The 18,068-nt window shown below is 39.6% G+C and overlaps 9 protein-coding genes across 9 annotated transcripts; 4 read left to right on the top strand and 5 right to left on the bottom strand.

Annotated features, from left to right (window-relative positions):
- Positions 1–51: 51 nt before the first annotated feature.
- SAC6 (fimbrin) lies at positions 52–1,974 on the top strand (the record flags this gene model as incomplete). The annotated part of the gene is made up of 1 exon (XM_002496670.1): positions 52–1,974. The coding sequence occupies one exon, from the start codon at positions 52–54 to the stop codon at positions 1,972–1,974; it is 1,923 nt and encodes a 640-aa protein (XP_002496715.1).
- A 232-nt stretch (positions 1,975–2,206) lies between these two features.
- ERG27 (3-keto-steroid reductase) lies at positions 2,207–3,318 on the bottom strand (the record flags this gene model as incomplete). The annotated part of the gene is made up of 2 exons (XM_002496671.1): positions 2,207–3,206; positions 3,278–3,318. 2 exons carry the CDS (start codon positions 3,316–3,318, stop codon positions 2,207–2,209), a joined length of 1,041 nt encoding a protein of 346 aa, XP_002496716.1.
- A 212-nt stretch (positions 3,319–3,530) lies between these two features.
- On the bottom strand, positions 3,531–6,974 carry MTC5 (Mtc5p; the record flags this gene model as incomplete). Its single annotated transcript, XM_002496672.1, has 1 exon — positions 3,531–6,974. The coding sequence occupies one exon, from the start codon at positions 6,972–6,974 to the stop codon at positions 3,531–3,533; it is 3,444 nt and encodes a 1,147-aa protein (XP_002496717.1).
- A 528-nt stretch (positions 6,975–7,502) lies between these two features.
- ARO1 (pentafunctional protein ARO1p) lies at positions 7,503–12,272 on the bottom strand (the record flags this gene model as incomplete). The annotated part of the gene is made up of 1 exon (XM_002496673.1): positions 7,503–12,272. The coding sequence occupies one exon, from the start codon at positions 12,270–12,272 to the stop codon at positions 7,503–7,505; it is 4,770 nt and encodes a 1,589-aa protein (XP_002496718.1).
- A 204-nt stretch (positions 12,273–12,476) lies between these two features.
- On the bottom strand, positions 12,477–13,469 carry SWF1 (palmitoyltransferase SWF1; the record flags this gene model as incomplete). The annotated part of the gene is made up of 1 exon (XM_002496674.1): positions 12,477–13,469. One exon carries the CDS (start codon positions 13,467–13,469, stop codon positions 12,477–12,479), a length of 993 nt encoding a protein of 330 aa, XP_002496719.1.
- A 149-nt stretch (positions 13,470–13,618) lies between these two features.
- On the top strand, positions 13,619–14,236 carry ZYRO0D06622g (uncharacterized protein; the record flags this gene model as incomplete). The annotated part of the gene is made up of 1 exon (XM_002496675.1): positions 13,619–14,236. The coding sequence occupies one exon, from the start codon at positions 13,619–13,621 to the stop codon at positions 14,234–14,236; it is 618 nt and encodes a 205-aa protein (XP_002496720.1).
- Positions 14,237–14,352: 116 nt separating this feature from the next.
- Positions 14,353–14,733, bottom strand: MIM2 (Mim2p; the record flags this gene model as incomplete). The annotated part of the gene is made up of 1 exon (XM_002496676.1): positions 14,353–14,733. One exon carries the CDS (start codon positions 14,731–14,733, stop codon positions 14,353–14,355), a length of 381 nt encoding a protein of 126 aa, XP_002496721.1.
- Positions 14,734–14,924: 191 nt separating this feature from the next.
- Positions 14,925–16,067, top strand: ZYRO0D06666g (uncharacterized protein; the record flags this gene model as incomplete). The annotated part of the gene is made up of 1 exon (XM_002496677.1): positions 14,925–16,067. One exon carries the CDS (start codon positions 14,925–14,927, stop codon positions 16,065–16,067), a length of 1,143 nt encoding a protein of 380 aa, XP_002496722.1.
- Positions 16,068–16,207: 140 nt separating this feature from the next.
- On the top strand, positions 16,208–18,064 carry CHA4 (Cha4p; the record flags this gene model as incomplete). Its single annotated transcript, XM_002496678.1, has 2 exons — positions 16,208–16,260; positions 16,330–18,064. 2 exons carry the CDS (start codon positions 16,208–16,210, stop codon positions 18,062–18,064), a joined length of 1,788 nt encoding a protein of 595 aa, XP_002496723.1.
- Positions 18,065–18,068: the final 4 nt, after the last annotated feature.

An 18,068-nucleotide genomic window follows, 5' to 3' on the forward strand; every position in this document is an offset into this window, starting at 1 on the left:
TTGTTATCCAGGTTGGACTGCTGAGAGTCTGAATACGTCAAGAAATTGGATATGAATATCGTCAAGTTACAGAAGAAGTTCCCAACTCTGTCTCAAGAGGACTTGTTTGGTGTTATTGAGAAATTTAGAAACATCGACATAGATGAAAAAGGATGGGTTGAGAAACAACAGGTGCTAGATGCAGTTTCTAAGTCTGGTGAAGCATCTTATGATGAAGCTAGAGAGGCATTGAAAGCTTGTAGCGTGGACGCTTCTGGTAGGGTGGAATTAGATGATTATGTGGAACTAGAAGCTAAATTGAAGGATTCAAAGGCAGGTCCACCACCACAGACTAGTTTTGCCACTGCAGCTCCTATATCACAACCAAGTGCACCATCTCAATTACAACACAAAGGTACAGGTTCACATGCAAAGATTATTGTCGGTGGTGCTACTGCAGGTTCTCAGCATACCATTAATGAAGAAGAAAGAAGTGAATTCACCAAGCATATCAATGATAATTTGGCTGGCGATCCACAGATAGGTCATCTTTTGCCATTCCCTACTGATACTTTTCAACTGTTCGATGAATGTAGAGATGGTCTTGTTTTATCTAAATTGATTAACGATTCCGTCCCTGACACCATCGATACAAGAGTTCTGAATTTACCCAAGGCTGGCAAACGTTTGAATAATTTCCAGGCAAGCGAAAATGCAAACATTGTTATTAATTCTGCCAAGGCCATTGGTTGTGTTGTTGTTAACGTGCATTCTGAAGATTTAATCGAAGGTAGAGAACATTTGATCCTTGGTCTTATCTGGCAAATTATTAGAAGAGGTCTATTGAGTAAGATTGATATCAAATTACATCCAGAACTGTACCGTTTATTGGAAGATGATGAGACTTTAGATCAATTCCTGAGACTACCACCAGAACAGATCTTGCTACGTTGGTTTAACTACCATTTGAAACACGCCAATTGGCACAGAAGAGTCTCTAATTTCTCTGGTGATGTGTCAGACGGTGAGAATTATACTATCCTGTTGAACCAATTGGTTCCTGATCAATGTTCGAGAGCTCCATTGCAGACCCCAGACCTCCTACAAAGGGCTGAGCAAATTTTGGTCAATGCTGACAAACTAGGCTGTAGGAAATATTTGACTCCAAATTCATTGGTATCAGGTAATCCAAAACTGAACTTGGCCTTTGTTGCTCAGTTGTTTAACACTCACCCAGGTCTAGAACCAATAGAGGAATCCGAAGCGCCAGAAATCGAGGAATTCGATGCTGAAGGTGAAAGAGAAGCAAGAGTCTTTACTCTGTGGTTGAATTCATTGGATGTGGATCCACCAATCGTCTCGTTGTTCGAAGATTTGAAAGATGGTCTTGTTCTATTACAAGCCTATGAAAAAGTCATACCTGGTGTGGTTAACTACTCTGTGGTTAACAGAAAACCAAACACAGGTGCTGAAATGTCCAGGTTTAAAGCTCTTGAGAATAACAACTACGCTGTGGAATTGGGTAAATTTAACGGATTCTCCCTAGTCGGTATTGAAGGTTCCGATATCGTGGACGGTAACAAACTATTGACACTAGCTCTTGTCTGGCAATTGATGCGTAGAAACATTACAAACACTATTCGGAATCTGTCTTCTAGTGGTAGAGATATGAGTGATTCTCAAATTTTGAAATGGGCTCAAGACCAAGTCCACAAGGGCGGTAAATCTTCCAAGATACACTCTTTCAAAGATTCACAATTGTCTACTGCCCACTTTTTGCTGGATGTCTTGAACGGTATTGCGCCTGGTTACGTCGATTACAGTCTGGTGGCACCTGGTACCAATGATGATGAGAAATACGCTAACGCAAGGTTAGCCATTTCCATTGCAAGAAAATTAGGTGCATTGATTTGGTTGGTTCCAGAGGATATTAACGAAGTGCGCTCAAGATTGATTATCACTTTCGTTGCGTCTTTGATGTCAGTCAACAAATGAACAGATAAAAGAAAGGGTCAAGACGTTTTTGTTGTTTTTTCTTTTTACTATTTTTACTATTATTATTTTAATTCATTTCATATTATTCTTGGGCCATTTCGGTCTAAACCTTTTGCCTTTTCGATGCAATGTAACTAATAACTGCCGTTCTCAGAATTCAAATATATGTGAAGCCCATTCCCTTGTCCAGAGAAAATGAAAGTATTCTTATTTTAACTAGACACGTTATAATTTACACCGTCTCTCTTGAATTGGTAATTTGATCTTTCAATTTTTCATCCCATTCCAATTTTAATTTTGACAAATATTCCTGTACATCGCTAGCACCCGTTGGGTCTACTTCTTGAGTCTGGATATATTCCATACCATCTCTACCAGATGCAGACCCATATTTCAAATACTGTTCTTCGAAGTTAGGGTTTGCCAAGGTGGCCGCATACACTGGAGCATTAGCGGCTTTATATCCGTCAACATTATGCCAAACAGAACCAAGCCATCTGGCCAAATAGAACAATGCTAGCATCCCATAGTATGTGAAAATATTCAAATAAATGGAGAAAGAGTTGCTAATGAAAATACCAGGTTGTACCAAATATTGATGAATTCCGTGATTTTTCATATCCTTATAAGTAGCCATGTGTAAAAGATCCACTAACCTCTTGGAACCTTCATAAGAGGCATCAGATTTGAGCAATTGAATATCGTTGATAGAGAAATACTTGGGTTCTGACATGAGACTTGAAATCCAAACGACTGATGCCTTACCAGCTGTCAATTGAGGTAAAATCTTTTGAATCAAATAGTAAGGTCCAAACACATTGGCTTGAAATACGAGACCCAAATCGTCATCAGATTTTACACCAATTCTCTGGATCTTGTAGGATGGATAGGTAACAGATTTTATCAGATTGGTACATACTTCCTTGACGGCACCAATCCAATCAATACCACCATAGACACCTTGGGCTGCATTAACAAAAAAATAATGAATTTCCTTATACTTCTTTGTCAGCTCATAGTAAGCACCTAGTACACTTACCATATCAGTGAAATCTATCAACAAGTAGTCATAATCTACAATTCCTACCCTTGGACATTTCTTAGCGAACTTTTGAATCAAATTGATGGCCTCCGTAGCACGAGGTAAAGTTCTTGATGTAACCACAATAGTCAATCTATTGGTAGGATCCTCTTGTTCTATCAATCTATAGGCGATATTTAACCCCAAATTGCTTTATTATTTCGATTGTAAGTAAGTTTGTTCATAACTTAAGTTAAATTACATCAGAGCTCAAAGACATACCTATTGGTGCCTGTTATAACGGCAACTTTTCTACCCACCATTGTAACACTACCAGAATTATTAGACTTAATACCTTAGACAAATAAGTAGTAGAAATTGTCTAAAATTTAACCTCTTCCTGTGACTGTTTTTTTCTCTTTTGATCGTTGCCTTAAGGTTTCATTGAAAAATTGTAGCGATGATCTCGTTTATTACATATACAAGGTAGAACTTGAAGCCTCTAAATATTCCTTAAATAATTTTACAATTCAATTCACGACATTTTTAATAAGTCAGTACAGTGACAACCGCATCCAGATGCGCATTGCTCACTTTGAGCCCACCAGTCTCTTGCACAAGATGCATGCATAACATGCTCACAACTTTCACATAAAAATATGTTCCTTGTAACTTTGAGACCACAGTAATTGCAACTGTGGAAATTAGGTTCTCTGTATTTATTCTCCATCCAACTTGTTCTGATTTCACCAAATAAATCTTGGTTATCATTTGATGTGTGAGAGTCAAAATCTGAAGTGTTCTTATGGATAGATTCGAAACTTATCTTGAGTAATTCTGCTCTTTGCATTGGTAACCCCCAAATATAGAGAAGTTTGGCATATTGGTAACTGTAAAATCTAAGTTTAACTGCATCATTTGGGTCCAATAATGATCGTACTGGTTGTCTAATTGCTGTCAATACATCATCATCGATTAATTCGATAGTAACATTTGGTAGCTTTGAAGCATTCTGTTGGTTATGTGCGATTGTAGCACTCACCGCAGTATTACTTATTGGTGGACTCACAGTTGGTGCAATTGCGGCTGTGTTATTGTAATGTTTGAGACTGAAATAGTCTTCAGATTTGATAGAAATTTCATCTGGCGAAGGTCTGTGTCTGTTGGATTCAAAAAAACTGGGAGCTACACCATTACTGGAAGATAAGTGTGATAACATATCGGTTCTCCAAGAATTTGCGTTTTCATTGGGGTTAAAATTAATTGTACTCTCCATCTTTTTATTAGCATGATTAGAATCCAATTTCTCAGCATTGGTAGTGGATAGGACTGAAGTTGCAGTATTAGCAGCCACTGCACCCAGCATGGCTAACATCTGTACATCGTTTCTCTTCTCAAAATAACTCAATACTTCCTTGATGTACCACTTGATCCCCATTGGATGATTGTCCCATATCAAATTGTATGGATCGGTCTCCTCATTAGTCATAAGAAGGTCAGAAAGAATCTGCCAACAATGGCTCTTCTCTTCTAACCCGTATTTTTCAGCGACTAGTGCATTATGTCTTGCCAATTCCCCTTGAGGGGCATCTGTAAATCTAAATTCTAGTGCTAAATCCTTACGGTCTGGAATTAAATGGCTAAAATCTTTCGTAATAACCACATTCTTCATCTTCTTGGACTCTGTAGTCTTTCCTGATTCCGAGTTTACGGATTCAAATGTCTTGGACACCCTACCTCGTAGCGCAGGCAACTTAGTCCTGACGCCGATGTCATTGACCAAGATATCACTCCAGTCATCTTCAAAGCTATCGGAATATTCATCTGAATTACTTTCCTCCTCCGAAGTTACGTGGTTACTTTTTCCGAGGGGATTTGCCGCTGAAGGAATGGTCTCCACGTACCTTTTAGGCCTTAGATTCTTATTGGAATCAGTGGCATTATTTTCTGTGAGGATCATGTTTTTACGGCTGCCCTTTCTATGGTATCCATTCTGATGTTTCGCAGTATCTCTACTGGCCAGTCGAAGCATGGCTTGCTGCTTCTTGTCTTGCTTGCCCTCAGATGCAAAGAAGCATAGCAAGGTACCATTGGGAGACCAAATTGCACCACATTCAGTCGGTACTGGTGTACTGTCAAATGCCAAATCTCTACTTATTTGACCATCGAAATCGACACCCATATTGAGAACCTTGTCATCCTCTTTCTCTTCGGATTCTGAGGTAGAAGAATCGGACAAGTATTCAGTGGGATCCTCTGAACTAGGTACCGAAGACAGGTTTTCCATTGCCAATTGATCTGCAATTTCAAAATTCAATAATGGTTCATCATTTTGACCTAATTCCTCGAGGTTGACCTTTTCGCCCAGTAAAAGCCTCAAACAAGGCTCTAAACAGTAAAGCCCTGAAGCTGTGCAAGTATCACTGATCTCTTTCAGTTGCTTGTTTATATATTCTCTCCTTTCGCTGGACAAATTACCATTGTCTTCAATGGAGAACACAGGAGGATAGCCCTTACTTGGATATTCAGGCGGCACTTTGACATCAATTCTTAAGAAGACATACTCATCAGGATTATTGTCAGACCAAGGCCCATTCAATGTAATAATCAATTCACCTGTAGATACAGATATTTTTTCAAACACGACTTTTGGAAATTTATGACCCAAAGAGCTTACTTCTTCCCCCAAATTTTGTAAAGTTCTTTCTTTAAATATACTTTCAGGTGAGCTATTGTAATTCATTCTCACACCTGAAAGCCAAGAGATATGATTAACGTCCTTTTTACTCTTTAACCCTGATGTAGAGACGAAATTTTCCTTAATTCTTTTGGAATGGGAACCTAGTTGGGGTTTAGCCACTTCAGGTTCTCTATTATAAGTGGTATACTCATAGTCCGGGATACTTTCATCTAATTGTTGATGCCTATTGAAATTAATCTTCTCATAAACGGTTTCTGGTACTGGCCACAATCTGAGATCACAGTCCTTCGACCATGTTACCAGCTGAAATTCACGATCACATCCATCACTACCACAACTACTTCTCGATCTCCACACAAAATCTGTCACTCTATCATCATGTCCCTTAAATGCGTAGATAGGTTGTAGTTTAGAATCGTTAACCTCTTCCACACCATCTCTTTTTGCTAAACTAGCCACATAAACTGAATTGAACCCTCCAACTGAAGGCATTAGACAACAACCTTCACCAAATGGTAAGTACCTCCCTCGCCATATGGGGAAATCTGTTCTTATGGTCTTTATAGGTTCATTGCAACTTTTGGAATAATCCCAAAATTTTACGGAACCATCATTGGAACCTGTCATTAGTTCTGTTCTTTTGAATCTATTAAAATCCACACTGTTAACGCTACTACCGTGTCCCACTAGTTTACCTAATGGTGTAGAACCTTTTCTCAAATCCCAGATACAAACGTCATTACCATGAGCTGATGCTAAAACATTTTGATCGTTAAAACTCCATTTCACCTGAGATGCTCCTGAAAGCCAGCCACTAGTGGTGTAGAATGGTCTCTGTGGACTTCTAAGATCCCAGGCATGAACATATGTATCGATAGAACAGGTTGCCAAAATATCTGGATGTTGTGGACTAAAATTGATATCTGTAATAGCTCTGAAATGTTTGTGTAAGACGTGCTCAATGGCATTAGATGACGGTTTAGCTAAATTCCAAATGATTGCCTTTTGGTTCGATGTCGACACAACCCAGTACGGCTTCGCAGGATGTGGTGACCATTGAACGTCTGCTACTTGCCATGGTGTAACATGTCTTAGCCACCTGGGTGGTGAAAACGGATCATCCAAATCTATAATGTGTAAACCTTGCTTGCTTGCCAGTACAACGTCCCTACCTGAAGGATTGATTGAAAGGGCATTAACACCACCATCTACTCTCAATGAAAGCGATTTACCAAAGGAAGGAGATTGATATGGATCTCCGCCGACGTAACCAACCATGAACCAATCATCAAATGACCCCAATGACCCTTTTGGAGACTGTTCCTTTAAAAGTTTTAATCAATTATGCCGTTTATCCTGAAAGTTGTACTCCTGATTTAAAAATCGACTAACATATACACACATACACACATACAAACATACACAAATTAGTTCCTAAACTTTGTACTTCTAAGGAACTTCCTTTTCAACTTAGGACGCTCATCAATATGAACTTCATGAGTTTCTAAATCGATGTCGGAACCCTCATCATCTGGTTCCTGACTGGCCCTTTCCTTAGCTAAACGTTCTTGCTTAACCCTTTTTTGAAACCTCTTACGTTTGATAGCTTCATTGGTCATGGCTCCTACTACGTAAGCACCTACGATGATTAATCCTAACATGAATCACTTGCACGTTTGTTTAGATTTACAGTGATTGATAATGTATAATGCTGTGTTTTATACAAGTTTTTGAGATGAGCAAACGGTCCAAACATGAAGGCGATCTATTGCGAAATACAATAATAGTGGCTATACTGTTAAGGGTCTAATCCCTCGTCACCGCATTAAATATTTCCTGAAATGGGGCTTTGGCACCAGTCCAGATTTCAAACTGAGCTACACCTTGGTGAACTAGTAATTCTCTTCCTGGAACCACTTGCCATTGGTACTTGTCATGTGCTAATTTCATCACAGGTGTAACATCTGGTTTGTAAGCTGCCTCCAATAGTGTGGGAACAAACGAATTATGCTTGCCTTTGTGTAGGAATCTTTCTAACTTTGCTAATAATTCAGTGTCGAGATCCTTGTCGGCTGGAACGCAGCTGACGGCAATGCCAATATGTTCATTCAAGTGATCAATTTGTTGTGTAGTCTCTGCTGCAACGACGTTGTACTCTTGAGGGAAGCTGTCTCTTAGTTCAATGGATTTAGACACGGTTCTGTTAATCACAAAGATTCTGTGACATCCCAAGTTGTGGAGGGAATAGATGGCAGCTCGAGAAGTACCACCGGCACCGATGACAAGACCCGCCACATTCGACACCTTTTCAGGAACACCGTTACTTGTCAAACTGTGTTTGATACCAATCCAATCAGTATTATCACCCTTGAAATGATGATTACCCAATGGGATCACGGTGTTCATGGCACCGATGACTCTTGCGGCATCCGTCAGTTGATTCATGTACTTCATGATATCTAGTTTCAATGGGATTGTTACTGCTAGACCACCCAAGCTTGGTTCACCATCTAAAAGTGTTTCTTTAACTACTTGAGCAGAATCAGTTTCAAATCTATCGAAATGGTGTGGAAGACCATTCAATTTGTAACCAGTATTGTGTAGAACGGGGGATCTAGAATGGCTCACTGGGTTACCAACTACGAAAAACTTCTTGGAAGTAATACCACCCATAGAGGCAAAAATCTTGTTAATTTGGGCCAACGTCAATTGACCAGGTGCAGAAGAATTTGGCAAATGTTCTGATGTGATTGGTGTCAAGATTGGATTGAGCACACGAGAAATTTTACCAATCTCACCCATGTTAATGGCAATCAATGGTTTGGACTTGTGTTCTTCCCTAAACCTTTCAAGCGCTAAATTATCCTCGAATTTGGTGGCAGTACCGACGAACTTAATCACATCGACATCGAGAGATAAGGCCTGATTGTATCTGTTTTCCCATTCAGGATCCTTCCATGGGTATTTAGCGCCAAAATCATGATGAGAACCTATGATCTTAGTATAGCCTTTTGTGTTAGAAACCTTGTACTGAACGTCAATAGGTAAAGTCAGTTCCAAATCTATGTACTCAACACAAGCCTTGAGAGCCACATCGAACAACCTTGCCATTCCGGTATAATCTTCATCGGGAAATTTACCTCCTTGTTTTTTGGTCCTCAAAGTGAAAACAATTGGCAAATCGTTAGTTGCAGTACGTAGGGTGGACAGTTGTTTGCTGACAAACTGGCTATCGTACTTGGCCAAATGGTCAACTCTTAACTCTACAGCATCACAGCCACGAACGATAGATGGTAGAACACTTGCTTTTTCTGTCAAATCTCCGAATGTTAAACACACGAATGCAGATCTCTTGTTAGGTACTTGAACTTCCCTGTTTCCTGTAATTGCAGTGATGTAGTTGGCAAAGGATTTTCTTAGATGTTGGAATTCTTTCTCATTAGAGCAGTGAGGAGCCAAGAAGGCGAAGTTGCTGCATTCATTATACCATTTCTCTCTTCTTTCCCATACATCTCTAATTTCTTCCATGTATGCTGGCCTAGTAGGATCAGATTGTAGGAAAACAATCGTCTCTTCAATATCTCTGTGTAGATGCAAAACTACACCACCATCAGAGGCATACTTCTTGAGATGTTCTCTGGAGACTTCATTCTCCACGAGGCCGCCACCGGCGGAAAAAACATAACCACCGTCACCATATTGTTCAACGGTCTCTTTGAATAAGTTGGCTTCCGCTTCTCTAAATTTATCCCAACCATGTTCAGCTACAAAGTCCTTCACGGTGCCTTTAGCATATTGCTTCTCGAATAGGACGTCCAAGTCGCAGAGTTCATATCCCAAGATTTGAGAACACCAGCGACCCAATGTACTCTTTCCAGCGGCTCTCATACCAATTAAAACGACACTTCTCTTGGTCTTCTTACCAGATAGGTACCCTAGAGGCTCAGCACCATCTAGATGGGCGCCTAGTTCAGTGTGTAGTACATCCCACCAGCCTGGCCAAGTCTTACCAGTGCATCTTCTCTCCAAGATTCTAACTGGCTTAATATCAGCAGCAGGATGGCTCTTGGAATAATTTACCATGCCCGCTAATAGTGATAAACTCATGGCCACACGGTGATCATCATACGATTCAATTCCAATTGGACCAGTAGAGTTTGAAGGTAATTGTAATAGATCGAGAGAATTGATACCATGGATCTGAATACCATCTGGCAATTCCTTTGTGGCAACACCAAACTTTGCCAATTCGGTACTCATAGCTTCAATTCTATTACATTCTTTAACACGTTGGTTAGCAATACCTTCAATGGTTGTCACATTAGCAGAATCCGTATCATTATCGTGGGCAACAGCTGCCACTACAGAAGCAGTTAAAAATGCATCTGTCATTGGTTCCATATCGACGTGTTTTAATGGTCTCAGAGAACCGGTTGGGGGTCCTGTCACTGTTGTACTGTTAGCAGTTTGTTCAACTTTACATCCCATTGGTCTCAAAACTTCAATAGCAAACCTAGCATCACCTTGTAAGGATTCGTAACCAATATTGGGAACGGTGACCGTAGTACCAGTCATAGCAGCAAATGCAAGTGGATATGTAGCGCTAGAAGCATCGCTTTCAATGATGTATTCTGGAGGATTGGTGTATTGGCCTTTAGGAATGTGATAGGTATATGGTTCTGTAGTAGAGACCTCTACTTTAATTCCGAATTTCTCCATCATCTTAATAGTCATATCCACGTACAATTGGGAAATAGGTTTACCGCCGACTAATGCCAACGTGACAGGGTTCTCTGCATATGGTGCACACATCAACACAGATGACACATACTGCGATGAAACGGTAGCCGCCAATTCGATTCTACCACCTTTGAAAGGAGTACTGGTATAGATTTTTAGTGGCAAAGAGCCTTCGCTCTTTAAATAATCGATCTTGGTACCGTTAGTACGTAGAGAATCAACTAGTGGACCAATAGGTCTCTGTTGCATTCTAGCATTACCCGTTAGAACCACATAGTCCTGCTTAGATGAAGAATTTACCAAAGCTGCCAAAGTGGTCAAGAATCTGGATGCTGTGCCCGCGTTACCCAAGTATAATGGATCTGCTGACGCAGTTAAGGTTTCACCACCATGTCCTTCCAACACCACCGTTTCACCATTGTCTTCCCAAGTGATAGAAGCGCCCTTCAATTCTTGCACAGCTGTAAGCATATGTTTCGTATCATCAGAATGTAACAAATTCTTGATCTTGCAAGTTCCTTTACCTAGTGCCGCCAAGATTAGAGCACGGTTTGAAATAGATTTTGAGCCTGGAGGTACAATTGTCTTTGCCTGTTCTTGAGGAATATTGCTGAATGGATAGACTAAAGTTTCATCAGTGAGAACAAATTTCAGGTCTTCGTCATTAACGTAGTGAGCAGATTTACCATAACATTTCCCAATGCTCTCCAGAATAACCACTTTCTTTTTCGAACCATCATTCTTCTTATCGATACTCATCTTTTGTAATAAGACGTCCAAAGGTGTCTTCTTCTGTAAAGTCAAGTCTTTAAACCATTTTTCCTCTGGTGAAATGGGTAATCCGTATGCTGCTAGAATCTTAGTTAATCGCGACACTTGGGTAGGTGATAAAATACCTAAATAACGTGACAACTCGGCTTCTTTGATCATACCAATGGAGACACATTCACCGTGTAAGGCTTGAGGTGTCAAAATAGCTTCATATGCATGACCCACAGAATGGCCGAAATTTAATAAATTTCTTAGACTTGATTCACGTTCATCAGATGAAACCACTTCTGCCTTCACCTTTATACTTTCAAGAACTAACTTAAAGGTATGTTCTAGCATGGCTTCGATGTTTGTATAGTGAATGTCATTTACTTCACCTGTACTTAAGCCATTAACTTTAATCACTTTAGAGCCATTGACCACTCTTAAAAAGAGCTCTGCATTTGATTCCAATCTTTCGAATTCTAGGCCATTCCAAATACATGCAGTCTTGATCACTTCTGCCATACCATTAATAAACTCTCTACGGGGTAAAGTTTCTAACCATTTAACATCAACTAGCACAAACTGAGGTTGCCAAAATGCACCGATAAAGTTTTTACCTAATGGTGTATCCACGGCGGTTTTACCACCGATAGATGAATCCACCATGGCTAAAAGAGATGTAGGAACTTGCACCACACGGACACCTCTCATAAATGTAGCTGCAACAAATCCAACCATGTCACCAATGATACCGCCACCAATGGCAATAATCACAGTATCACGGGTACATCCCTTCGATAACAAATAATCTTCAATATCGGCCTTCGTACTTCTTGTCTTGTTGGCTTCACCTGGTTTAACCGCATATTGCAAAAGACGTGAACCTTCTGGTAAACTAGACCTTAATTCTTGAACGAAATCTTGGCAGTAGGGAACTTTACTCAAATTTGTGTCATTGACTACCACATATGTAGATGACCGACAATCGTTGATAATTGTCTGAACCATGTCAGTGTGGATATCATAACCGACATGGATAGATTCTTTGCCCAAAATGGGCACTTTTTCAAACTTAACCATTGGTATTCAAACACCTTAAGGCCTTCAATGGGGCTTTTTTATCAGAATTGTTTCCTTATAGTGAAAGGAACTTCTGTCATTTTTTCGATACTTTTTCACCTACAAGTAAAAAATTTCCCCGTATCCACCTCGAAGAGAAACTGAGTCATCTTTAACATCATCACTGTTATTATGGCCGTTGCACTTGTTGATGCTGGATCCTTTCTAAGTCAAGCATAGGGTCCTTAAGTTGGCCATGAATGATCCCTCGTCGTAGATGTTGTTGATCCGTTCTGCATCCTCTATTAACGTGTAGCTCTGCAATCTGTAAAGTCTGCCGTCATAGGGATTCGTACTGAAAAATTCGTGTTGATCTGTAGGTAGATCCAATCGATCGGTCAAATCGTAGTACCATTTGCCACTACTACTTTTAACTAATCTCTTCTCCCTCATATATTCGTGAATTGTAAACCACTTATCCTTCTCATTTGTAGTCATACCTTCTCTAACCATGCATAATTGCAGATATGTGAATACTATACAGATCAATGCAAAGCATCCAGTCAGCAGGTTAAATGCTAAGATCGATCTTGGGTATTTTATATTGGGCTTTAGCCCAACGATAGACATACTTCTAATGAATGCATATGACATCGATAAAGAGTTTAGAACCAGGAACAGGTAAAAGTACAGATAATTCCCCAATCCGACGCAATTGTTGATCCATATGCAGTGATGATCTACCGCAAGAACGCATTGATTACACACGTTGCAATGCTTAGAACGTGCAGGTTTAGGAAGTTGACAAGTACGACAGTTGATGTTGGGATAAAACAGTAGATTATCGTATCTGAACTTATCAATATTCCTCCTCTTACAACTTTTTGTGGTCTCAGGTCCTATTATAGCCGCCAATATACCTGTTGCTGGAGTCAAAACGATGAAGAAAGGTATAAAAAACCAATAATCAAAGAAATTAAGTCCTGGAGACAACTGTGGTATCACATTCTTAATGGCTAGATGTACAACTCCCAAATATATAGAGGAATAGAACAGTGGCACTAGGTAGAATTTCCAACGAAACCTATCATTATCTTGAAACAAAGGAAGAAAGACGTATTTGTAGTAGAGGGAGAATGGCCATTGGTATTTGAATAGCGGGGATATTAGCAGCACAGCGATCTGCAAGATGAGAGCAGCTATTAGAATGAGCATCATCGTGAAGGGGACTTGTTGTTAGGGAAGGGCAAGTGATCTCGACGGAGAATCTCTTACTCTGGTGAGAATATGACCTGGTCTATTTAAGGGTTACAATTAATGGGCTCCAAAAAGACTTGTACTTGGTCTCTGTAGGATTTTATGATTCAATGATAGTATTATATCAAGAAGTTCAAGTCCGCTTTCAAAAGAACAAGGGAAAAACGCTACAATATATCACCCATAGAGATTCCAATCGAAGTTTTTGGGGTGGGCTTTCAGGGGTGGTGGTGATGGATTCAACGGTTCCAGTAGATCTGACCACATTACAAGAAACATTGGAACACTTGCACCAGGTTATCAACGGTTTGGCGTTCTATCTAAATACAGTGAGATTAAAGAAAAGTGAAATTCGGCAATGTTGTGAAAGTTACTGGTACGGTGAGCAATTGGGTGTATCTTGTGATCCCCACAGAGATATTTGTCGATTGCAAGAGATCGCTAGTATGGCAAGATTAGTGCATAATATGTCGGTACCTTTGAATTCCATATCTTTGATCGAAATTCAGGAACATATTAAGAAGCTATTTCCTTCAAATCCAGTCCACAAATTAGAGACTGTCTCATACTTCAGCAGTCCAAGTCTCGATGAAAAATTGCTCACGTCAGTAGTGGTAGATTTACTCATCAGCGTTTGTAGAGGTCTGACAGGTACAGATCATCAAACATCGCCGCATCTACAGAAGGAAATCGTATCTATTATCAATATGAGATTCATACGTCCATAATCTTTATTACTCTGGAGTTGTGCCAAGCAGAAATTGCAAACATGAGCTAATTTTATATATATCTACATACACAAAGCATAAACTGCAATAACAAAAACGACTAATGATAAATGAAATTAAAATCCACTCCAGCAATACTCCATGACCCTTTTCCAAATGGTCTTGGCTACTCTACGACCTAAAAACTTACCTACCAGTGGTAGTAATATCCAATTGAGCACTTTGTTTAATTGATCCAGTGATTCCTCCCACTGTTTTTGGGCATCTAGCAATTGACCTTCATAATAATCATCCATAAGATCACTCTCGTAATCAGAATATTCTTCTTCTTCCTCTTCTCCTTCATTTAATGGTAATTCTTCGTCTTCATCGTATGCATCTAAGAGCTCAGCTTCTCTCTCCATATCATCGAGGACATCTGCCAATTCTGGTCGCAGGGAACGGGGAATATTCTGGCCTACACTCTCCCAGGATCCAAATTCATCACCAGAGCTCATTAGTGACTATTATCTTTAGGAACCTTACTCCGCCACTAATGTTGGAAATGTGGGTTCGCCTTTAAAGATCGACGAAGTCCACTAATACATCAACATACTACTTACAATGTAAGGTAAAAGTACGCCACTTTGCTCGAGATTAAAGAAATTATAAAGATAGATTTGGTCTTGGAGTTTTGATTAATATATACATGATGTGGTGGATTACCGATTGGATGAGTCGTAAGGACCCTGTTGCCGATTTAAAGCACTTTCAGGATAAGATTATGAATCTCGTAAAAGTAGGTGGCAATATGGAAAACACTATGGTTAATGGACAGGTTAACCAGTGGCATTTTCACAATTCTAATGCCTCTGAAGTGACGACGCCGACGCTTTTAATTCATGGATATGCGGCATCCTCGATGGCTTACTACAGGACATTCCAGGGGCTTACAGACAAGATTAGCGATCTCTACACTATAGATTTACCCTCTAATGGACTTTCAAAGGAGCTCCCACTGATACTAGATGGTCAGACACCTCCGCCCTTAAAAGTTGAGATTCATAAGGACGGCAGCAAGTTTAAGATTATCGAGAGAGTGGATGCAGAGCACTGTCGGTCGGTGGTAAAACAGTATGAGGATTACTATTTGGACAGTATAGAACTTTGGAGAAAGCATAATGGGATTGGTCGGTTCAATTTGGTGGGACATTCGTTTGGTGGGTACATTGCGTTTAAATACGCTGTGAAATATCCAAAGGCAGTGGAACAACTGGGTCTTATATCACCGTTAGGTGTAGAGAGTAACATCTACTCGGTAAATAATGATTGGAAATTGGATACGGTCTATGAAATGGAATCAACAGATCCTGCATCCCGGATGTACGGTAAAAACTGGGAAATTCCTAAAGTCTTATTCGAAAGGCAGACGGAGTTATTAAGATGGATGGGACCTATTGGGGCCAAACTCTGCTGGAATTACATCACAGCAGCTTATAACAAATTGCCGACAATGGAATATAAAGATTACGTCTTTGAACTCTTATATGGTAACGGTGGGATTCCAAAGACCGCTAGAAAGGTGTTTGGAGGTCTTTTCACTAGGAGCCTTCTAGCAAGGGATCCCATCATGGATTCTATGGATAAACTGGGTGCAAGGAAAGTTTTGCTTCTGTATGGTGATTCCGATTGGATGAATAACTACGCTGGATATCGTATGGTAGAATTGTTGAATCAGAAAAGAGGCAAGGGCTACGCAACTTATGATGAAGTGCCCGATGCAAGGCACAATCTATTTCTTGACAATCCAGATTCATTTAACGATAAATTGATACAGTTTTTGGGTGAATAGGGAATACTTGTTTTGTTGTTGTTTTTTTTATATAATATGAACATATTGTAAAGGTTGCTCTTCTTAATGAACCGAATCTTTCAAATAAACGGATCACTCGCTGGTACATTACAAGAGGGATCGAATCGTTCTTTAATGATATGAAACGTAGTGGCAGTAGTCCAGATGAGCCATCAAATTCTCGAAAACTAGCGTATGTAGGGGGATCGTACCCATCGACCTCAGTTTAGGGCGTGCATTTTACTAACTATTTTGTGAAAAGTTGTCAAAACTGTCGAAAGAGAAGAAGAAAATGTAATTCAGAGATTCCTTGTTCAAATTGTGTGAAATATGGGATTGAGTGTGTACCAGTAGATCAAGATTTGAGAAGAACTCGTTATACTGCATCGTACGTGAAGGAATTGGAAGACCATGTTGAACACCTGGAGAAGACTTTGAAAAAAGCTAGAGAAGTTGATGATAAAAATGAGAAGGAGAAAATACTAGATTCTGTACCCATTGTCAATGCTGTACCATCACCAGGTCAAGATTCACCAGATATCCAATTACCAGAGACCTCAGCGACATCTGTTCCACCAGTAGGTACAAATAGCATCTACCCAACGAATTCTCTTTCTATCTCTAAGAAGAAGAGGACTCCTGAGCAGTTGAAAATTCTGGTCAACATGAGAATGTTGTCTAGAAGTCCATTTATTCTTCGTTCATTATCTTTATTCTTTAAGTGGTTGTACCCAGGACATTTCATGTTTATTCATAGAGAAACGTTTCTAAGTGCATTCTTTGGAGATGAATCTGCTAAAAGTTACTACTGTTCAGAGGAACTTTTATATGCCATTGCAGCTCTTGGTTCTAAACTGTCCAGTAGTGATGGTGAACTCTTCGGTAAATCAGAGGAATACTACCAGACCGCCAAAAACAAAGCATTAAAACTTGTCTTTCAGTTGGATGGGAATTCATTTGCAGAACTGACATCTTCAAATAAGTTAGCATTTATTCAAACACTTTTATGTCTGGCCTTTTATGATGTAGCCGCCGGTGAGAATGCTATGGCGTGGTACTTATCAGGATTGGCTTTTAGGATCGCCCATGAGATAGGTCTTCATTTAAACCCAAATGCCTGGAATGATGTCTATGAAGATGAGCTATCAGATCTTGATTTTGAAGTAAGAAGTAGAATCTATTGGGGTTGTTATATTGCGGATCATTTAATATCTGTCCTTTTTGGTAGATCTACAACATTAAGATTATCAAATTCAACTGTTCCAGAGACTGATGAACTTCCCGATATTGAAACTGGTATTGAGGATTATATCTTTGACCCCAAGGCGACTTTATCGTTAGCCAATCCTCTAAAAAGGTTGATCGTTCTCTCAAGAATTACTGAAGTGTTTGCCGGTAAGATATTTATTCAAACACAATCATTGAGTCAAAGGTGTCAATATCTGTCCAAATTCAATGTAGAGATGGTCCATTGGAGGCAAGACTTACCGGATCAGTTGGCATGGTCGAGGGAATCGTTAAAAAAGCTGAAATATTTTAACCCCACAACTACATACGTGTGGTTTCACTACTACATCGTTTTAATTTCCTACAATAAACCATTTATTTTTGATCGTAAGCCTAGTAGACAGTTGATTGAGGATTACATCGAAGAATTGCATTTGATATTAGAGGTATGGAAATCCAATTTTGAAAATTTTGAAAAATGTAGCATCTACATGGTATATTCGGTGATATTAGCCGTACAGTGTATGAAAACTAATTCGATAAGTCAACAGCATTACAAAGAGTTTACCGATTTCTTAGAATCACCTTCGTTAAATTACGATTTAGCCAAAAAATTCGTTGAAAACGAACTAAGAGCAGAATGTATGGATCCATTGAGTAGTTTGACTTATGGAAACGATTTAGCGCTCGAGTACAACCTGGACTTTACCTTATTGAATGAAATTGATACTTTAATTGGAACCTCTGGTGGTGATAGTACACTGGGTTAACTTC

This window comes from Zygosaccharomyces rouxii, assembly GCF_000026365.1.
Source record: "Zygosaccharomyces rouxii strain CBS732 chromosome D complete sequence".
In the NCBI taxonomy this organism is placed as follows: Eukaryota; Fungi; Ascomycota; class Saccharomycetes; order Saccharomycetales; family Saccharomycetaceae; genus Zygosaccharomyces; species Zygosaccharomyces rouxii.